The sequence below is a fragment of the Perca flavescens genome, chromosome 11 (genome assembly GCF_004354835.1).
Source record: "Perca flavescens isolate YP-PL-M2 chromosome 11, PFLA_1.0, whole genome shotgun sequence".
Lineage (NCBI taxonomy): Eukaryota > Metazoa > Chordata > Actinopteri > Perciformes > Percidae > Perca > Perca flavescens.
The window spans coordinates 18,209,151-18,228,874 of NC_041341.1; the positions used below are offsets into that span (position 1 = coordinate 18,209,151).

Here is a 19,724-nt window from a genome sequence, read left to right on the forward strand (position 1 = left end):
TAACACAACTGTAACAATAATTATGTTTCTAGTGTCATATCACTATATCCGTAATTGATGGTCATATAGTCCAGCTCTATTAGGGACACTTGAATACCTGAACTATCTGCAATTTAACACACTTGCAGGGTGATAAAATGCTTTAAGATGTCAGTTTGCAAAGAGGTAATTATACAGACAGTGGAAAGGTCATAGTGTGAAATGCCTTGAAATAGTAACAGAGATCATATAAAGCAGAAATTGAAAAGAGATGTGTGTATGGACCAATTCCATCTCCGCAGCCAGTCTATAACAAGCCTCCGGCACGACGGTGCCACTGTGGCTACCTGAACAGGATACTGCCTGGGTGTCCTACAGCTCCAGTCGTCGCAACGTCTGATTTCGACACGGCCCATAGACTATCGGATCGGTGAACCAGCCCACCCCGCGATCACGTCAGTTTCACCCGAGTCAACTATGGGCACACCATCCGCTTTGACAGTTGCGTAATAGACCGGCCCTATCGCTTTAACTCAATTACGCATATGGTTGGTGTTATGTAGCAAAGCCGCTATTAGATCTAATCTACGTTCAAATGGACAATAATCAGACAGGATCTGCGGTACAAAGAGAAGGCTTGATTCTTGCCCTGGGTCGGTGCCAACCCTACCCTCCTCTGGCCCGGCCCTGCCCGGCGTGGCCTGCTAACCTGGTCAGGCTGGCCAGCCCAGCGGAGGCGCGTCAGAGCGCAGCTGTGTGTGCTCACTCCGAGGGGGAGCGATGTGTGCGTGCCACTCAGCACCGGCCAATCTCAGTCAGTGACACAGATATATGACAGGGCTAAGCTATCGGGAGCTAACGTCATGCTCGCTTGACACATTTTCTGCCTGGCTAGTGAGGAGACATTTAGCGAGGATATGTAACCCACACTGGGCCTGGTGCATGCAGAAAAGGTAGGCTACTCTAGAATTACAGGGGGTGTACTTACTGCTGACTTTCATGCTGCCGAAAGCCGAGGGCTGCGGCACTGGTTTGCAGCTCTCCGCGAAGGATGTGGTCCTGGGCCGACCCGACATGATCCAATCCCTTTGATTCTCTCTCGACTCGGGAGACTGTGACTTGCTAAACGGCAGGGCTGATCGATTCGCCGGAACTTCTCATCCAAAAAGGATGACAGTAAATGAATACCACTATAATTCACAGGGAGGATAAGCAGAAAGCGATCCCTTTATCCTTCACTCTAGCTTCTATCACCTAATAAACTACCCTTTCTTGCACACCAACGGTCAATCAGAGCAGCATTGCTTCCTTATATTCCAGGTTTTCTTTCAGCGGGCCTTTGAAGACACGTCTCCGACTAAAATAGTCATGAATCTGGCCTCTCCCTGTGGCCCCCCGATTAAACCCAATTGCGATTTCTTTCTGGATACAGAAGCAATTTCACAAAGATGAAGGAGGGTGAGATCAGATATTAAGAGAGCTGATCCAATGCGGATCAAAGTTAAATGCGGCGTTTTCTTGACTATTCGGGACACATGCAGTTCCTCTTCATATCCCGATGTGGAGGCTCAATGATCCGACTGCCATGGCGGCTCCCTCGCTATACCCTAGCCTACAGACCGTCCAACGGAAAATCGGCCAATTGCCACAGTCTTCCTCAACGAATTCAACGGATTCAAAATCCGCCCTCGTTGCCGTCAAATTTCGGTGTCTTCACCGAAGCTCCGGGGCAGCGACCTCTTCAGAAAATGATGGTCTTTAGGTACAGAGTGCGACGATACTGAATTTCTTTTTTATTCCTTCCCCATAGGTTTCGGGCTCGCTGTCTTTGTCGCTGCGCACGTTATCTACGTCATTTCCGTAAAAGGTTACAGGGATTACTCCGCTTTCATGGAAGGAGGTTCTCGCTGTTGACGTAAATCGCAACGGAGAATAGAAAAACTGTGAACGCGCAAACGGCGAATCTGGGGTGGCCGATTTAGCCAATCAGAGAGGGTATCCTTCAGAAATTGACGTCGACCGTGTTCCTGTGGTCCAATGAGGACGCCGCTCTTGAGCACCACATGGCATAATTTTCTTGGCACCGCCCTCACGACTTCAAAGGATTTTTCCCATGCCGCGACAGGGACAATGGGCGGATCTGCTCCCAGGATTGATGACTTTGTCGGCCAATGGAGCTCCTAAACCAGATTGTCAGTTCAACTGGAACCAGCTGTCACAGGTCATGCAGCACTGTTGCTATGTTAAGTCACAGAAGCCCGTCCACTATCGCTTTTCCACACTTTCTTTTTTTTTTATACACGCAGCCCTCTGGCACATCCATTTAATTAGTGTCATAATGCTTAGTAATTTTAATAATGTCTCTGTGCATATGTGCATGGCTGCCTTGCCACTACAACTCTTTATCCAGGTTAATTTCACCTCTAGGCCTGTCTTTATGCGGTAGCCTACTACCCAGAATGCCCTTAATAAAGGGTTTATACATTGTAAATAAATCATTTATCACATCACTATATCACTCTCTTTGCACTACCCTCATTCCCACACTACCTACATTATTTGCACCACAACTTATTAACATATTGCAGTGATGTTGTACACATTGTATACACAACTAGTATAGTTTCCTTAGTAAATAAAGTGCAGTTTCATATTTCAGTTGTATTATTACTGTGCAAGTATCTTATACTCTAATACTGCCTATTATATTTTATTACCAATTATTTTGTATTAATATTTTTGACTTATTTATACATGTTACCTGTGTGTGGTACGAAGGGGGCTAAAACAGAATCTCTCATTCATTTGTTGTATACTGGCAATAAAGCTGAACCTTAAACATTGCTCATGCATGTAGATCAAAAACCCATTTGGGGTTGCCAGGTTGTGGAAAATTCCTTTGGCTGGTGTTTCTTCTTTATGTTTGGTAATCAAGTTATTGTAAATGTTGGTAAGCCATTAATACTGAAAATGTTGTTAGTAAAACAACTTTGGTCCAGATCCACTGAAACCCTTTTTGTAAGGGAAGTGTTCATAGCAAAAAATTCAGTCAGAGACATTTTTTTTTGTACAATCTGGCAACCCAAAAAATTTCTTAGCTTTTAACTGAACAACAAAGCATTAGTAAATACTTTATTAACCATTATTAATGGCCAGTAGTCCCTCTATTCTTTGTTCTGTACTATTGTGTTATTTTGAGAGAAAAATATTGACAACTATTTTTATTCCACAATCAGTAATCCTCATCTTGAACAGAATGCAGGTCACTTGGCAGGAAAGTCTTCCCTGCTGCACTGGTAGTCTGTCTTTTGTGTGGTTTATTTATACTCTGTTATTCTCTATATCAAAGAGAATTTCTCCCAGGCTGCCCTTCAATGGCTCATATGCAGAATAGAGAGCAGTAGTGCCTTCTAAAAAACAGGCAGCAGAGCAGAAGTAACACAAGATGCTGTTTTCCCTTCATATAGCAACAACTCCTCCGGCAAACACATTTTCCCATTAACGGAAGATAAAAATACAGTAAGACAGAGAGGAGATAGTAGGAGGGAGTGGGAGTGAGAGGCCAAGACAGGAAATAGAAATTTAAAAAAAGAGAGAGAGTAATGCTTTGTTTTTGTCTGTGCTGCAGGAATATCATGAAAATTCCCAAACTAAATGACATTACAGCAAACCAGGGGCAGGGTTACATCATAAAAATACAAATTGGTTTGTAGGACTCTGGGCAAAATGGGTTGGGGGAATGTGTGGGGGATTAATTGGGACTCATTTTAGCCTTGTGTCCCCCCTGGCAGGTTAATCTGGGCCTACATCAAGCCAGTGGTTTATACACGTTCTGTTTGACTGTTCATGCTGTGGTGGCTCATTGTTTTCCACAGTATAAAAAAAAAACAGGGCTTTAAAATCAAAGGTCAGCAAGGCACTCTTTCTTTCTTTCTCATGCACACACACTCCAGATAATTGTGTCCTTTGCACATTGAATACTCAATGAGTCAGGACAATAATACTGAGAAAATAATGAAGTGTGTCAAATTGATAGCAGTGACCTGTTTTCTCCAGTTGCGTTGATGTTGTGGGCGTGGTGTCTCATAAACCAGCTATAGATTGGAAGCACATGACAACAAATGTTGAGCATTGGCATAGGAGAAGCAAAACGCAGACAATACAATAAAATGGCATAACAACACTTTAAGGAATGTGTATGACAATGCAAAACAATAAAAAAGTGGACAGAAAGTAATTATGTACACCAAAACACCTTATTATAAATATTAAAATAAATACAGCTATTACACAATAGCTTATGTTTCAACTGTTCTGTGAAAACCTTTAACTTTGATTGCTTTTTATTTGTTAATATAAATGTCAAATGACTTTTGGAATGTGAGGGATTTCATCTGACAGCGGAAATATACAAATAATGCCATAAGTAACTAAAAGTAAACAGCATTGTGTGCTTCTGAGCTACAAAAGTTTTCATATATCTAATAAAAGAGCCACTCTGTCCCACGATGCAAAATTCAAGAATACCAACGCTCTTCTTATACAGACTGCAAAACACATTCCTAATGAAAGCTTCAGTCAAATGATCTCCCATTAGAGATGCACATTATACACAATGAGCTTTGCACCTGCTTTATCCTAAACGCTTATTTTGTGCAAGCTTTCTTAGGACATGAATTCAAGTGGTGGAAAAGGTTAAACATGTAAAGTGCAGTGACCCTGTGCTTAGACAAAGGTGGGTTTGATGTCTTCTTTGAATACCACAGGGTGTGGGGAGCGGTACAGGCTGGTGTAACCTTCGTACTCGCTGTCACAGGAGTCTGAGGAGCTGTCTGAGGACAGTAGCGAGCCTCGCTGCAGGCAGGAGTCACAGTAGGGACGATGGTAGTAACAGTAGTCTGTTGAGGTGCTAGAGTCAGAGTCCCAGTACCCACAGGAGTCTCTAATGTGTCTATGGTGCTGCTCCTTATCACCACCTGCTTCCACATCAGCTGGTGCTTTGTGATTTGCACAGGGCAAGACTGAACATCTGTGGAACCTTGAAATACGCCTCCGACCTTTTCTTATCCCTTCATTCCCTTCCGCATCCTCCTCCTCATCCTCCTCCAGCTCAAGGTGAGTGTTGTGAACCTGGAGGAGGGTACCATCCACAGTGACACCGTCAGTGTGCTTGCCTGGATTTTGGTGTTGACAACCAGCAGCCTCTGACCCTGCGTAGAAGCAGGGAGGGGCCCACCCTCTTCTGGGGGAGTGGAAGGGCGGCCGACGTTTCCTCATCGCGTAGGGGGAGATGCTGGGGTAACGGAAGAGAACAGGTGGATGAGGGGAGCGTGGTGTCCGCAGGGAGAGAGGGGAAAGTGCGGAGGCTTCAGTAAATTTGAGCTGAGAGGGCGTTCTGGATGTCTGACCGGGTGATCGAAGTGCGATTTCCATGACTGCATCCACACTCAGCTCCTGGAGGATCTCCTGCAATTGCTCGCTGCTAACAAAACCAGTCGGTCTGGCATTTGTTCCCAACCGGGATGTTAGCCCGTTCTGACTGTTCAAAGTTTCAACCTGAGAGGGGTTTAACCCTCTACGGGATTGTAGGGAAGTGACAAAGTGAACTGTCTCTTCTGTTGTCCTGAGTGAGCCATGGGACTGAAGGGACACATGCTGTTTGAGATCCTCCCCTATTCCCCTCCCAGCTGTGTCTCTGGCTGCAGGGCCAGCGGCAGAGACACCTTTCTGGTTTTCAGTATTATAAATATCATCCAGGAGAGGAGAAGAAGCAGCAATGGGGGATGAGGACCTTGTAGCAGCGGGAGGCTCAGAGGACGGCATAACAGCAGCAGCAGTGAGGTGAGAGGAGAGATGTGGCGGCAAGAGTTGGGATTTAGTGTCTTTCTGAGGTAGAGAAGAAGAAGAGGGGCCGTCAGAATGAAGCTCTGTGGTCTGAGTGGAGCAGGAGTTGAGGTTGGTGTTGGAAGAGTCCATGTCCTGGTCCTCATGCCGGCTGGCTGACATGAGTCGCAGGAGTTTATCCTTGGCGTTGTGCACCTGCTCCTGCAGGCTGTCAATCACAGCGTTCTTCTGGAAATTGCAACAGAAAACACAAGCTTTAACACTCCGACACATGGAGAAAAATGGCATTAAAAAAAGTTTGCACATGTCTGCTACCTTTGGATGTTTTAAATCAACACAAACAGCACAGTCAAGCTCTGGGAGAAAATTGTCACATATTTTTAAACAGCCGGAGTTATTATTATTTAGCCTGTTAAAATTACAATGTTGTCAGCAGACACCCCTAATAAAAGTAAAATCTGTCCGGCAACATTTTTTGGAAGGATTGTTGCCAGTTTGAGACCACTGTTGGCTTCACTTGAAAAAGTATCATGTCGAATGAATAATCTATCTCAAGTCTGGAGAAATTAATTAACTAAATGTATTTGATGACTAAAAATACAGAACAACTCAGCAGTAGTTACAGTAACTGAGGATTAAAGCACAATAAAGCCTAAAAAGCTCATTTCCAAACATAAAACCATGAAAGTATAAAATAAAATGTATAAAAATAAAAATGTATTTAATAAAAAGTGCTCTGTTATTTCCATCTATACTTTCTATATGCAGAAAACACCAGAAATAATAATAAATAGGCAAATTAACAACATAATAATTTAGGCCAAAACAAATATCTGTATCATCATCGCATTATGAGAGGATTCAAGACCTAGGACCATAAGACAGGCTCGTAAATAATTATACTGAATGTTTTACAAAATGTTCTTATTGAATGGTAGTTTTTGTTAAAAAAAAGAACAAAAAAACAATACAGTACTTCGTTAAGGAGTTTTTTCATGGAGTTGTTCTCTCCCAGCAGGTAGTACATCTCATCCTGGCTGTACACCGAGGGCTGGCTCTTACTGGGGCTGCTGAAATACTTGGCCATCTGACTTGGGTTGTTCTGGTCCTCTTCAAACTGCCGCCACTGGGTCAACTGCGTGATGGTGAAACAGTATGTCATGCTAACTTTTAGCTATAGATACATTACACACACGCACGCACGCACGCACGCACGCACACGCACACGCACACACACACACACACACACCGGTAAGAAATGTAACCACGGCCATTTGACACAGGGCCTTTGATCAGGTGTGTTTGAGCGTATTGCTCACTTCCCAGGTATTTCCTTCCTTTCCACTGAAGATGGATTCCTTTATTGTGACATAAACCCACTGCCAGACCCTTAGAGAGTCATAAACCTGTTTGCAACATCCTTGGTAGTTTTGACTCATTCTGTATGAGTCACACTCCACTGATAGACATGGCAAATTGACACGCATACATGGAACAGAGGTGTGGGCACCATAGTCACTGATATAATTTATTGCTTTTGTCAAATCAAAGAGAGAAAGTCATACATCTGTCATGTATCTGTCTATCTAGAGTTTTAGTCTGATTGACTATTTTTAATGCAGGTTTCCAGACATAGTATCCTATGATTAGATGACAATCCCCCTCCCTAGTGGTTTCTGCTTAAGAGATACTCCAAAAGTGCAAGTGTCATCATTACCAGAAACAAGCAGATGTCAGAGGATAAAGAAGTAATCCTGCACTTTCTCCAAAGCTTGCAACTATAAACGTTTTTAGTTTTTTGTTTGATGCATCTTGTATGTGTATCCAGAGCCATTTTTCCTTACCTGAGGCACAAACAGCATGCAGTTGGTGGCAAGGGTGCAGATGAAAATTGCTCCAGCCACAGTGCTGTAGACCAGGTTGGGCCAGGCCTGCAGGAAGATGGACACAGGGACGGCCACCGCCGAAAAGAGGGTGACCAAAGTGACGGTTGTTATGATGGTGGGAGACTGGTTGACGGGAGGGTGGCTGACGTTGCTGGTCAGCCCAGCTAGATAAGTCCCATAGAGGAGAAGACAGCCCTAAGGAGAAATGCGGGGATAAAGTAAAGACAAAGCCCACAGAAAAAAATTTCAATCAACAAATCCATAACAAGAAGGAACTCAAAGCAGTCATTCTTTTTAAATAATTTTATTAGAATAGAGATTACTTACCTTCTGAACAGCAATAATGATAACCCATAGATCTGAGTATACAGAGGAGCAGGTGTCCAGCTGAGACAAAGAGTAGGAAATGTCTCTCTCCACCACCTAGATCAGGAAAAAACTCTATCAGTGAGCTGAAACCTGAATATATTTGGCTATGTCATGAACAAGTTTATAATTAAAGCACACACACACACACACACACACACACACACACACACACACACACACACACACACACACACACACACACACACACACACACACACACACACACACACACACACACACACACACACACACACACACACACACACAATTGCTAGTAGCCAAAGAGGAAACAGAGGATTAAAAAGACATGATGGACTGTTCAGAAAAGGTAATTATCTTCACACGAGTTCCTGCGCAGGAAAGTCACCAGACGCCACATTGTTCTGAACATAGCCATACTGAGAAATACAGAGAGAGTTGTGTGGAGCTGATAGTCTTACAGTTTTTTACAATCACTTTGCTACTAATTTCATAACCTTGATGTGATTTTTCAAAACTCTAGACACAAAACTCACAACAGTCATCACTTGTAACACAGGCTGTCCAATGTTCAAAACATTGGATTGTGCATTCATATCTCTAAAGAAGTCTTACACTTGCACAATCACTGGTTCAAAAAACAAATATATTGTGAAATACCATTGAAACATTACTTTAGATCACCCACATACAAGCTACCCATAATTTCACTGGGTCATAGTTCGTACAATCATTAAATATTGTAGTACAAAATAAGTGATACATGTTTCATTATGGTACTACAAGTAAATACATCCCTGTAAAAGTACTGCAGTAGTAGAGAGAATACTACAGACCAATGTGGTATAAGTATATATACACTACCGGTCAAAACTTTGGGGTCACTTAGAAATTTCCATTCCACTCCATTCCAGACACAATACCTGCTGAGATCAGTTGTATTGTTTTTTTTAACCAGGGCAGCAGTTTTCAGATTACATTATGTGCTTACATAATTGCAAAAGGGTTCTCGACTGTTGTAGACAGAAGTGGCTGAAGAAACACTTGAAATTCATGCTTTTTGGTCTAAACGTCATACCCAAATTAAAAGTGGTACAGCTCCCATATACTTTGACACTCAGGGGTGTGCCTGATATCATTGGAAAGGAAACATTCTCAAGTTTTTGTTACAAGTGTCAGGGCGATTCTAGGCCTTACTGACACAGAGTTACAGAGGCTAGAATGGAGATTTTTTATTTCTGTCCAAGTTATAAATCTGTAAAATTATTAAAATACACTGCTGTAAACACATCTGACAGGTGACAGACAACACAGCATTAGCCACGTCTCAGCTTACTACAGAAAAAAATTCAGAAGCTAAAAGACTCAAAAATGGATTTTATATGTTTTTTTATGTCTATTTGAAAAGTGCAAATAAAAAAGCCAAAAAACTACAAAATACAACACTTCTCAAATACACAAACAAACCCACATCAATCACCTTTCCAATGATATCAGGCACACCCCTGAGTGTCAAAGTATATGGGAGCTGTACCACTTTTAATTTGGGTATGACGTTTAGACCAAAAAGCATGAATTTCAAGTGTTTCTTCAGCCACTTCTTTCTACAACAGTCGAGAACCCTTTTGCAATTATGTAAGCAAATAATGTAATCTGAAAACTGCTGCCCTGGTTAAAAAAAACAATACAACTGATCTCAGCAGGTATTGTGTCTGGAATGGAGTGGAATGGAAATTTCTAAGTGACCCCAAACTTTTGACCGGTAGTGTATATATATATATATATATATATATATATATATATATATATATATATATATATATATATATATATATATGAATTACAATACATTATTCATTCACAAAGAAAATTGGTGTCCTTAAAGATTGGATTTTTCCTCATTTTTTTAATTAAGGCATTAAGATCAATTTGCAAAAGATGATTTTTTTATTCAAATATTACATCCATAGATACTGTATTCTAATTGGTACATGCTCCATGCTAACTGGTGACAATGAATCTCGTTATCTTGAAACTTTCATGATCTAAACATGGAATATTGTTTGTCTGTTTCCATACAACTATGCATTAAGAGTAATGCAACAGTTACTTATCATTTTGAGTAGTTGTATGGATTGATAGTTAGATGATTGTAATGAAATGAATAGACAATTATCTGAAATGTAATGTGTGAATTGCTTTTTGAAATAGTAGTACTTTGATGTTAAGTTGTGTCATATTGAACAAGTGATCTTTGTTAAATGAACAAATTATTTTTTGTTTATGTGTATTGTATCCATGCAATTGAAAAAAGTGTTAGAGTTTTGAAAAATGTGTATTTTGATCATTGGTTGTGAGTTTTGTGTCTAGAGTTTTGAAAAATGACGTCAAGGTTCTGAAATCAGTAGCACAGTGATTGTAAAAAACTGTAATTAGCTTTATATCAACACATTTGGCAATGGCTTGAATGCAATGGACGTTCATTAATATCAAAAAGTTGCGCACTAAAGCTTTAATTACATTAAGATAGAAGGACGAGGGAGTTTGTGATTTTGCAGTCACAAAATCAAACTTACTTGCAATTTCAGTTTTAGTTTGTTTGTTTTACAACTTGCTTTTCGTCTCCCATTAAATTCTACCTTGACAACAGCTCCGACAGATCGTGAACACCGGAGGGGGTCTGTGAGGTTCCAGGCGGTGAGAACCAGCATGTCCACCATGATCAACAGAGCCACCATGCCCATCAGCTGGATGTCTCGGATGATCTGAGACAGAAAGTAAAGTCACCAATCACGTCAATGTCATACAGCTACGAAACAAATTTAATAATTATTCAGCATTTTCATCCATATCACTGGAAAACACCAGTTAGGGAACACTCTAAGGCTCTTATGGAAGTGATTCATAAAAAAAAATTATAGAAAGAACATATAAGCATGCACTAAGGTTTAGCAATGCTCTAAATTGGTAAATCCTCAAAAATCATTCTGTATGTATTGTAGATCCAGTTTTGCATCAAAATACAAAATATTGGAATAATATTGTGCCAGAATTATTTTTTTATCTAAATGACAGCAGTAGTTAGTGAAGATATAACATAAATTCAAAAATATGTTTTTAAGAAATAATCCATCCAAAAGCTAAAGACTTTGACCCATGGCCTAAATCTTCACTGATATCTCATAACTTTATTTCTAGATATCCTGAAACATACACACAAACTAGCAACACCAAAAATACGATGTAATAAATAGGTGGATGTAATAAGTAGAAGATTTCACACACAACCACCAGGAGGCCAGGGGAGCATGCCTACCACTCTCTTGTCAGGTACCCGCTGGGTGAACACTCTGTACAGTCTCCACGTCTTCCCCAAAATTGGACCAAACACCAGGGTACTGCCGACACAAAGAGTCCACACCCGAGCCTGTAGGATAGAGCACTGCATCATTGTCCAACAATGATTTATTTAACAATATAATGAAGTATTTAAGGGAGACTGTGGGGCTTACTTGTAGCACGGCTGTGGATGCACCACCTTGTGAGTGTGATCGTTCACCAACGGCAAACAGGAAGCCGCTGCTGTAGGTGAGGACACTTCCAAAGAGAGTCAGGACATTCAGGTTGGGACTGGACATCTTCACTATCCTGATAATACAACATGTGCACACATACGCACAATTGATCAATTCATTCGGCAAACATCTCTTTAATGTTTATAGATGTGTTTCACTTTGTAGTCTACCTGTTGTTTTTGAAGCGCAGGGTGAAGAGCAGGAAGCAGAAAGCCAGCAGGATTCCACAGGAGAGCAGCGTCCACACCACAGCACTTAACACTGGGGACAGAGACCGCCGTGGGAGCTCCATTGCCACCTGCAAACACACACGCAAACCCCTTCAAATCAAGTCTAAAATATTACAGGTGTAGCTCATATACATGTGCATTATTTGATTGCTTTTATATGTTCTGAACCCTCAGTTTTGTAAATGATAGATAAGCAAACAACAAAAAGAAGTACACATGATTCAAATAAGTAAACAAACTTTATTAAAGCAAACAGAGCCGCAAACATCACGCTGGACCTTTGCTAACTTTTTATTTGAAAAAGACAAATGATAAAAAGTAGTTGAAAGCATTCAGGCTACGGGAAGAGATGAAAAGCCAGATTTCAGGCGTTGACAGGCAAGATGATCAGAGGAGCAGAGTTGACTCCGCCATGATTACGCCGAGGGTTAAAGTAGGGGAACAGTCTTTCATTGAATGAGTATCCAGTGAACGAGTAGATATGTGAAGCAGAGTCCACATCGTAAAAAGAAACCTGCCCCCACTCTAAATCTACGTACACCCCGAGTCTCTGGGGCTTCCCGACCAGCGGCAAATGGGTAGGAGTGCTGCTGAGGGCCCAGTAGCTTTTGTCCTTTCTCATCCCCATGGCCCAGTAGCCTGTTTCAGGGTTTAGTGTATTCCCTCCTTTTCTCTTGATGGATTGAAGCCCAACTCCAATATCCCACTCTGTCTTACCTTTCACCTGGACCTCAAAGTACAACCTTCCAGAGGAGAAACCCTCCTTTCCCAAAACACTGACACCGGGATAAAATCTCTCTGGGTTGTCGGGGAGGTTCAGCGCTACATCACCATGATAGACTTGTTTTTTGTTTTCAGACAGCATCAGTTTGGGATGAGCTGTATCAGGGTCCAGAGTCACATCCACAGCACACTGCTGAGCCCTCTGAAATTCAGTCTTACATAGCCTCTTCACCTCAGCCTTTACTATCTCCTCCAGCTGACACGCTACTCTCCTGACTGCTCTCCTCACCGTGCCCACATACACAACACTCTCGACGCAGGTGTCAGACCAGTCTTTGGTTGCTGGCAGTGTGGAGAAAGCTGAAAAGCTCCAGATAAGGTAGAGGTTGTCTTCGGTGTGGGAGAGCTGCTCCAGCTCAGCGTTTCTCCGCCCCAGCTCATCGATCTCCTGCTCCAGCTCCATGATGAGTCCCCTGGCCCTGCCTTCAACTTGCCTCTGCTTTGCACGAATCAGCTCCACCACCTCAGCTTGACCTCTCTGGACAAAGTGGAGCAGATTGTTGAAGACTTGCAAACTCTCCTCAATCTCTCTTTCGGTGTTTTCTCTGCTGAGCTCAACGGTTTGATTGATTTTGCTGATTTTCTCGAGCCGGCCGTGGATCATTTCTTCCACCTCTGCATTTATCCTTCCAATTTGAGCTTTCCTGTCTCTGCTCTCATCCTCTATAGGTACAGTGTGATGAGCATTGTGGTCTCCCTTAATGCAGATCTGACACACATACGTCTGGTCAGTTTTACAAAACCGGTGCAGGAGTTTTTCGTGCTTCTCACACACTCTGTCTTGCATGTTCATCATGGGGTTGATCAGGTGGTGGTTCTTAAAAGTGCCTAGAACACGATGGGGCTCCAGGTGAGTCTCACAGAAGGAGGCCAAACAGTCCAGGCATGATTTAAGAGCCTTGACTCCTTTTCCAACGCACACATCACACAAAACAACATCTTTATGGCCTGAATATTGGGCCACGGTACTGGCTTCATTTCCGTCTTTATTTTTCAATGAATTCTTGAACCGAGAAGCCACCTCTGATATGAAGGTGTTAACTTTGAGCTCCGGCCTCCTGCAGAACTTTTGCTTGCACATGGGGCATTGCGACAGATTAGCGCTCTGCCAGTATCCTTGTATGCAGTCCCTGCAGAAGTTGTGCCCACAAGGAGTGGAGACTGGTTGGTTGAACAAATCCAGACAGATGGGGCAAAGAAGCTGCTCTTCAGTGAGCACACTGCCAGCAGTAGCCATATCTGGGAACACATCCAGAAAGAAAAGCAGGTGGGATTATATGGAAGAAGTTGGCTCCGGTCCTTGCATTTTTTTCTTCCCACTATACTATTAGGTTTAGAAACAGTTGTGCCTGCTGGGCTGTTTACGTCCACAAATAGTAACATATGCATGGTGTTACATTTCAAAGGGTATTTCATTCTAGCTGAACTGTTTTCATGTCCACTAAGTTCAACAGACAATATTAAAAAATGAACTGTTAGGACATTAAAATAAAATAAAACAGTACATTGAAATACAATCTTGTCAAATAATCCATAACAAATAACAAAGCAAACACAGTGCAGCTCAGTGTTCCCTTCCCCCTTAGGTGAAGATGATATCTGCACTTTGAGAATAACAAATGCATAAATTAACATCATACAGCATGGAAAAAGATTAAAAGAGATAACTTACCTCACTTCTATGTGGCGTAGCACCGATAGGGAAAGAGTCAATAGGAAAGTGTTTGTGTTCCCTGACACAGTGGCTCTACTACTTGAGTTTCTATTTGGAAAGTCACATTAGACTTTCTTGTGCCCGGCTCATGTTGCTGAGCTCCGCTCACTCTCCTCTTAAAGGCGCCAGTGACTGAGACGATAGCTTCACTCGTCAACAGCTTTACATTTCCAGATCTCTACTATTGAACTGACTCCTGAAGTGGTATATAACACATTTCTAGTATGTTTTTATTTGATGTATTTCATTTGTGTGGGTGTTTTCGGTGACAGAAATTCCTCAAATGTTTAGCTATAGGCCTAATTTATCAATGGAAGTGAATGTGTTGACAAAAATAATGCGTCTGGTAAGCTAACTAAAAGTAATTAAATAAAATGTAAATTATATTGTAATTCAGCTTTGTATCATTGATATGATTAATTTGTTACAAGCACTGTCAAAATAAAAGACTACATATTCAACTGAAGTATCTAGATGATGTAGACTATGATGGACCAAATGTAGGAGGGCCAAAAATATTCTGTTGGTCAGCCATGCTAGATTTCATCAAACTATCTCTTGCCAACGTTTGTGTGTCTGTGTGTGTGTGTGTGTGTTTACCGTGCTGAGACTGCATAGTCTCTGCAGAATGTCGAGGCCCTCCCGCCTGTACACTCCTGAATGGATGAAGCAGAGAGGGGAATCACACTGGGAGCTGCAGTTCAGCTGCTCAGGCTCCATGACTGGCCCCAGTATGTCCACTTTCACACACACATCCTGAGGAACAGATGATATGACAGATATGAGCGACATGTGACAATGAAACACACAACCCTTTGCCAAACTGACCCACAACCATTCAGAGGGCATATGCATCAATCCTTTGTCCCCGGTTTGGTCATAACATTTTCACTGCATATATTATTATATAATATATATTTATATATCTTAAAAATGAGAGCACTCACTGAGCTTCAAAACATAAGGCACTGGAACCCAGGGGAACGCCTTTTGATATGAAGTCCCGCTTATATTTCTAGGTCTCACAAAATAGTTGTAAGACTTGTAGCCACCACAGTGTGGTGCTATGGCAGAAACCTCAGAGAGGAAAAGTGATGGGAGCATGGATGAAATTTTGCAATGCATTGATATTACACCAAGGAAAAAGCTTGAGATCATAAACAGAAATAAACCCAACAGTTAACTTTAGAATTAAAGTGCCCAGATAAAGTGTCAAATATTTACCACCACAGAAGTGAGAAGCCAGGACTGTGCCTGTGTTACAGGAAGCCTGTGTTTTTCTGCCTAAATCCTCAATTTCCACCAGCCATTACTGAGGTGAACCAGGCAACACAGGAACACACTCTGCTGCGACACACATCTGTGCACAGGGTAAAAAGGCAGAGCAAAACTAAGAAGAAAAAAAATGAAAAATCGCAATATACCAAAGCAATACCATTTGCTATTTCACTGAGGCCCACACAATCTGCAGTCAGTCGGTTTATTTAAGGCATCTGAGACTGAAAACATACACTTTGGAAAGCATCACCAAACAACTGTTTGTCACTCTTGCCACAGGCATTTTTATAAGGCTATCCGTGTTGCACTGACATGTTGCAGTTTTAATTATGCGGCACGGCATCACCCAATACTCTGAGCTGTAACTAGCACAGACTGATTGCTGTAAACGCTGCAGTGACTCAGCAAGTTGTTGATTCCATGTACAACCACTTGTATCAATACAGTTGGCAGATAGGTGAGTGTAACCGTGTCATTAAGCAACACATATCTTGTCATTGTCTGTAGAATGACTAAGATACCCAAAGCGCTCTGGGATAGTTGGATTATGGGGTTCAATCAAAACAGAGCAGTGTGGGAAATCTGATTTGAATATTGGACAAAAACAATTGGTTTATCCTTCCAACATAAAATGGAGATATTCTGTTTGAAAGATTTCCTAGGTGTAGGCCTATCAAATAAAGCCCCAGTGACTCATTTCCAGAAATGAATGGTGTCAACAGAACAATGAAGCCCACTGAGCAGCATATCTGGGAAATGTCTGGAGTTCCTGTTCATGTCCTGTCGTCACTTTCCAAGTTTAGATCACAGTTCTGCCTCTTCCCGCAGGAAAAGCCGGCAGAGAGAGGCATTTCCGCCTTTTTTTTTTCTTCAGAATCCTGCCTCCATAGCTTTCAGTTCGGGAGAAAACCCGCCACCCTGCAGAGGTCAACAAAGGTCAGCAAACATCCAGCCATGGGGGTCACTGTGTTAGCAGCGAGAACAGGGCCCTTCCCAGGCTGAGTTAGGTTTTATGGACATGTTTTGACAGTTCAAAATAGTCATGAGGAGTGTCTTTTGAAGTCCTTAAGGCTAAACCACAAGTAATACCTTAGCTACCTGTGGCCGTGGATGTCTTGCTTAAATGTTATGTGGGCCTAACCTGTGTGCAGCTTATAGCAGTCACTTGCTGACTTGCCCTTGGGTCTCACTTTGAGTCTCGTTTTTTCATTATAACTATCTGTAATATTTGACCCATTGCTGACAACCTAGACATAATTGAGTTTTACATGGCCTTTACCATAAAACTTTTAATAAAAAAAAAATGGAGTGAAGCCCATTCATTGTCCTGTCAGTCTCTTTGTTTCCCTTTTAAGATTAGAGCGGGCGCTGCCAGATGTAAAGCCTAAAGCCCAGTTCAGGGGCCAATATTGAAACATTCCTCCTCAGTCAGTAATCCGTTTAAAAGTTTATTCTTTAAGCTGAGTTAGAATGCAATTTGCTGGCACTGAAATCTGAAATCCCGCCTCAAGCCTGAGGAACGTCATTTGTGGGCACATGGTGCATTTTATAGCCTGGTTCTATATTAGTCACCCCAATTTGTCATATTTGATCTGATCTGGGAAGTCTGCATCGGGGCTGCATGTGATCATTTCAAGCAAAATCCCGGACGAAATGCGTCACAGTGGAGATGTTACTTTTGGCGTTAAATGGAAAATAGGAGTATTAGCCTACATAACTATTATAAGGGAAGATCACGATGTATACTTAATCATTTTACAATAATATTATGCAGCGGGTTAATTAAATGTTGGCGATCCTGTTTGGTGGAAGATATGCGTAAAAACGTGCTCACCCTCTACAGCATCGATGCAGTTGCACGGTAAAATATCAAACCTGTCGATCAAATTGCTTGAGAAGACATTAAGACCCAGGCCGGTAAAGGAAGAAAGAAAAAGAAACCAAAGAAGAAAAGTTTGAAAGAGCCAACCTCGGTCTCCAAAGCGCACAGAGGATCCCATCGTCTCGTCCCGCTCCAGCCTCCATCGCGCAAGAAACTTTGTAGAAAAAAATGGAAATAAATGAATGGATAATATGTTATCTAACATAGCTACAAAGGTCCCATGTCTGCAGACTTGTAATGAATTCCACGACTGTGTCCGTCAAACTGTCAGTCCACAGCCCAAGAAGATCCTGTCACTCAGAAAAAGCTCACCAGACTGACTGAGTTTTCATTTGAGCTTTGAGGGAGGGAGGCGTGTGTGTCAGGGACAAGGGGTGTGTTTGTGTGTGTGTGTGTGTGTGTGTGTGTGCTCTCTCTTTTTTTTTTTTTTTTTTTTTTTTATGCTTTCCAGCTCCAACTGGCCACCAAAATGGGTTTCAGAGTGTGATGTGACCCATGTGGTGCAGGAGGGTTGAGACAGTGAGGGTGCAGCATGTTGCAGGAGCCCCGGGGGGACTGGGTGGCATATGGGACAGGGCGGCACACTCTGTGTCCACAGTGCAAATAAATACACTGAATAACAGCACTTGTTTTAATGGAAAGAGAAACACACATCATCTCTATTTTATTTTCCAAAAGCAAGCCTCCATTAGGGATGGCAGAGAGATTGGCAAAATAGCTGGTTGGCTGTTAAATCACAAAAAAAGAACTTCTGGTTGACTGCAGTGAGCCAGCAGAAACATTTTTGCATTTTCTCCGCCAGCCATAAGAAGCATAAAGGTGTTATTAAGATGTCACAGAGATTTATAGTGTGGGCCTACACATACAGGGTCATTCCTGATGAGGGAGTGTCACCACCACTGACAGCTGCAAGTGGGGAGCAGAGAAGAGAATATATGGATATTCATTCATCTAGTCTCAACCCACCAGTCAGTGTCTCACACTCACTCACACACACACACACACACACACACACACACACACACACACACACTTGTATTTGTGTTTAAGCCTGGTGAGAAGGTCCAGTATGAAGAACTTTACTGTATAAAAACGAGAAAATACTTTTTGTTTAAAATCTGTAAAGAGTTGGAAGCGATCACGCCTCAGATTAAGGATCACAATTAATCACATAATACATTTATATATTCAGGTTAGTGAAATTGCTATTCTGTACCTGACAACAAGATCTTATTTAACGTAGGCTACTGTAACTAGTGGAATCCTCTGTTAATATGGATTGATTAAAGTTGTATAATCAGTCAGCATATCAAAGATGAAACATTCTAAGGAAGAGAAATAGTAAACTCTGGAAAAAGAAAACAGCCTCTAACTAACTAACTAACTAACTAACTAACTATAACTTGTGCTTTCAGATCAAATAACACCACGTTAGCACCCCCATTGAAGAACTGAAACACTGTTGTCAGCTCTGTTACACCTAAAGCGTGGCAATCACTCTCAGGTTTCCCTCAAGATCAGGTTTAAGATAGACTGCACCAGTGGCAGGTGGACTACACCGATGCTCAGATTACCGGGAGTTTGAATATTTCATCTGGGCACACAGAGCTGTAACTCAAAAAGCAGGAGTCAAAGAGGAGAAGCTGGCAGGCCGGGTGAACTGGATGAAACAGGACACATGTTGTTCTACTGAGGTTACCGGGGATCAATTCTAACATTAAGATGTTCTAATTAACAAATACAGGTGTCACAAACAGTCACCATCTGTTTCTGGACTGCCATATTGTGCACATGTATCAACTGGATGTCCACCAACCAAAATAAATAACAAGCAAAGCTTTTAATCCAGTGACACACCATTTCCTGTTGAACCACTCCTGACAGGCAGCAGCACCGTTTCCGGACGTGGAAGCATCTGCAGCCGTGAATCAACATCAGACCACACTGCCATCCAGTCCCACTATTCTGTAGTGTTTGAAACTGTGTGGGTGTAAATGCATTGTTCAGTCTGTGTGTGTGAAGCATCTCCACCCCCCTCCAGCCCTACACTGCCAGGACGCTCCCCTGTGACATGCCCAGGTTTGCCCACTAACATACCCAAAGACAAATCCCTCTCTGAAAGGCTGCAGCTCCTCCTGCAGTGTTGCTATAGACCTGGATTAGCAGCGCTGGATCAAAGCTCCCCTGCAGGCTCTAGTAGTGTTT

General features: G+C 42.1%; 3 protein-coding genes across 4 annotated transcripts in view; all 3 read right to left on the reverse strand.

Annotated features, from left to right (window-relative positions):
- The window catches only part of gsk3ba (glycogen synthase kinase 3 beta, genome duplicate a), a 33,886-nt gene extending 31,981 nt beyond the window's left edge, over positions 1–1,905 (reverse strand). Inside the window, exon 1 of one of the 2 annotated variants that reach the window (XM_028590642.1) lies at positions 968–1,905. In XM_028590642.1, the coding sequence (XP_028446443.1) occupies positions 968–1,055 (88 nt within the window). In that variant the 5' untranslated portion in view covers positions 1,056–1,905. The remainder of the gene's footprint in view (positions 1–967) is intronic. The other variant, XM_028590643.1, reaches the window with a different exon arrangement.
- A 2,239-nt stretch (positions 1,906–4,144) lies between these two features.
- Positions 4,145–17,830, reverse strand: gpr156 (G protein-coupled receptor 156). The gene is made up of 10 exons (XM_028590639.1): positions 17,607–17,830; positions 14,960–15,115; positions 11,803–11,930; positions 11,570–11,705; positions 11,374–11,484; positions 10,697–10,822; positions 8,037–8,132; positions 7,668–7,904; positions 6,800–6,958; positions 4,145–6,051 (listed from the first exon to the last, which is right to left on the reverse strand). Exons 2-10 carry the CDS (start codon positions 15,077–15,079, stop codon positions 4,705–4,707), a joined length of 2,460 nt encoding a protein of 819 aa, XP_028446440.1. The 5' UTR covers positions 15,080–15,115; positions 17,607–17,830; the 3' UTR covers positions 4,145–4,704.
- Positions 12,204–13,954, reverse strand: LOC114563777 (E3 ubiquitin-protein ligase TRIM39-like). The gene has a single exon (XM_028590640.1). The coding sequence runs from the start codon at positions 13,880–13,882 to the stop codon at positions 12,227–12,229; it is 1,656 nt and encodes a 551-aa protein (XP_028446441.1). The 5' UTR covers positions 13,883–13,954; the 3' UTR covers positions 12,204–12,226.
- Positions 17,831–19,724: the final 1,894 nt, after the last annotated feature.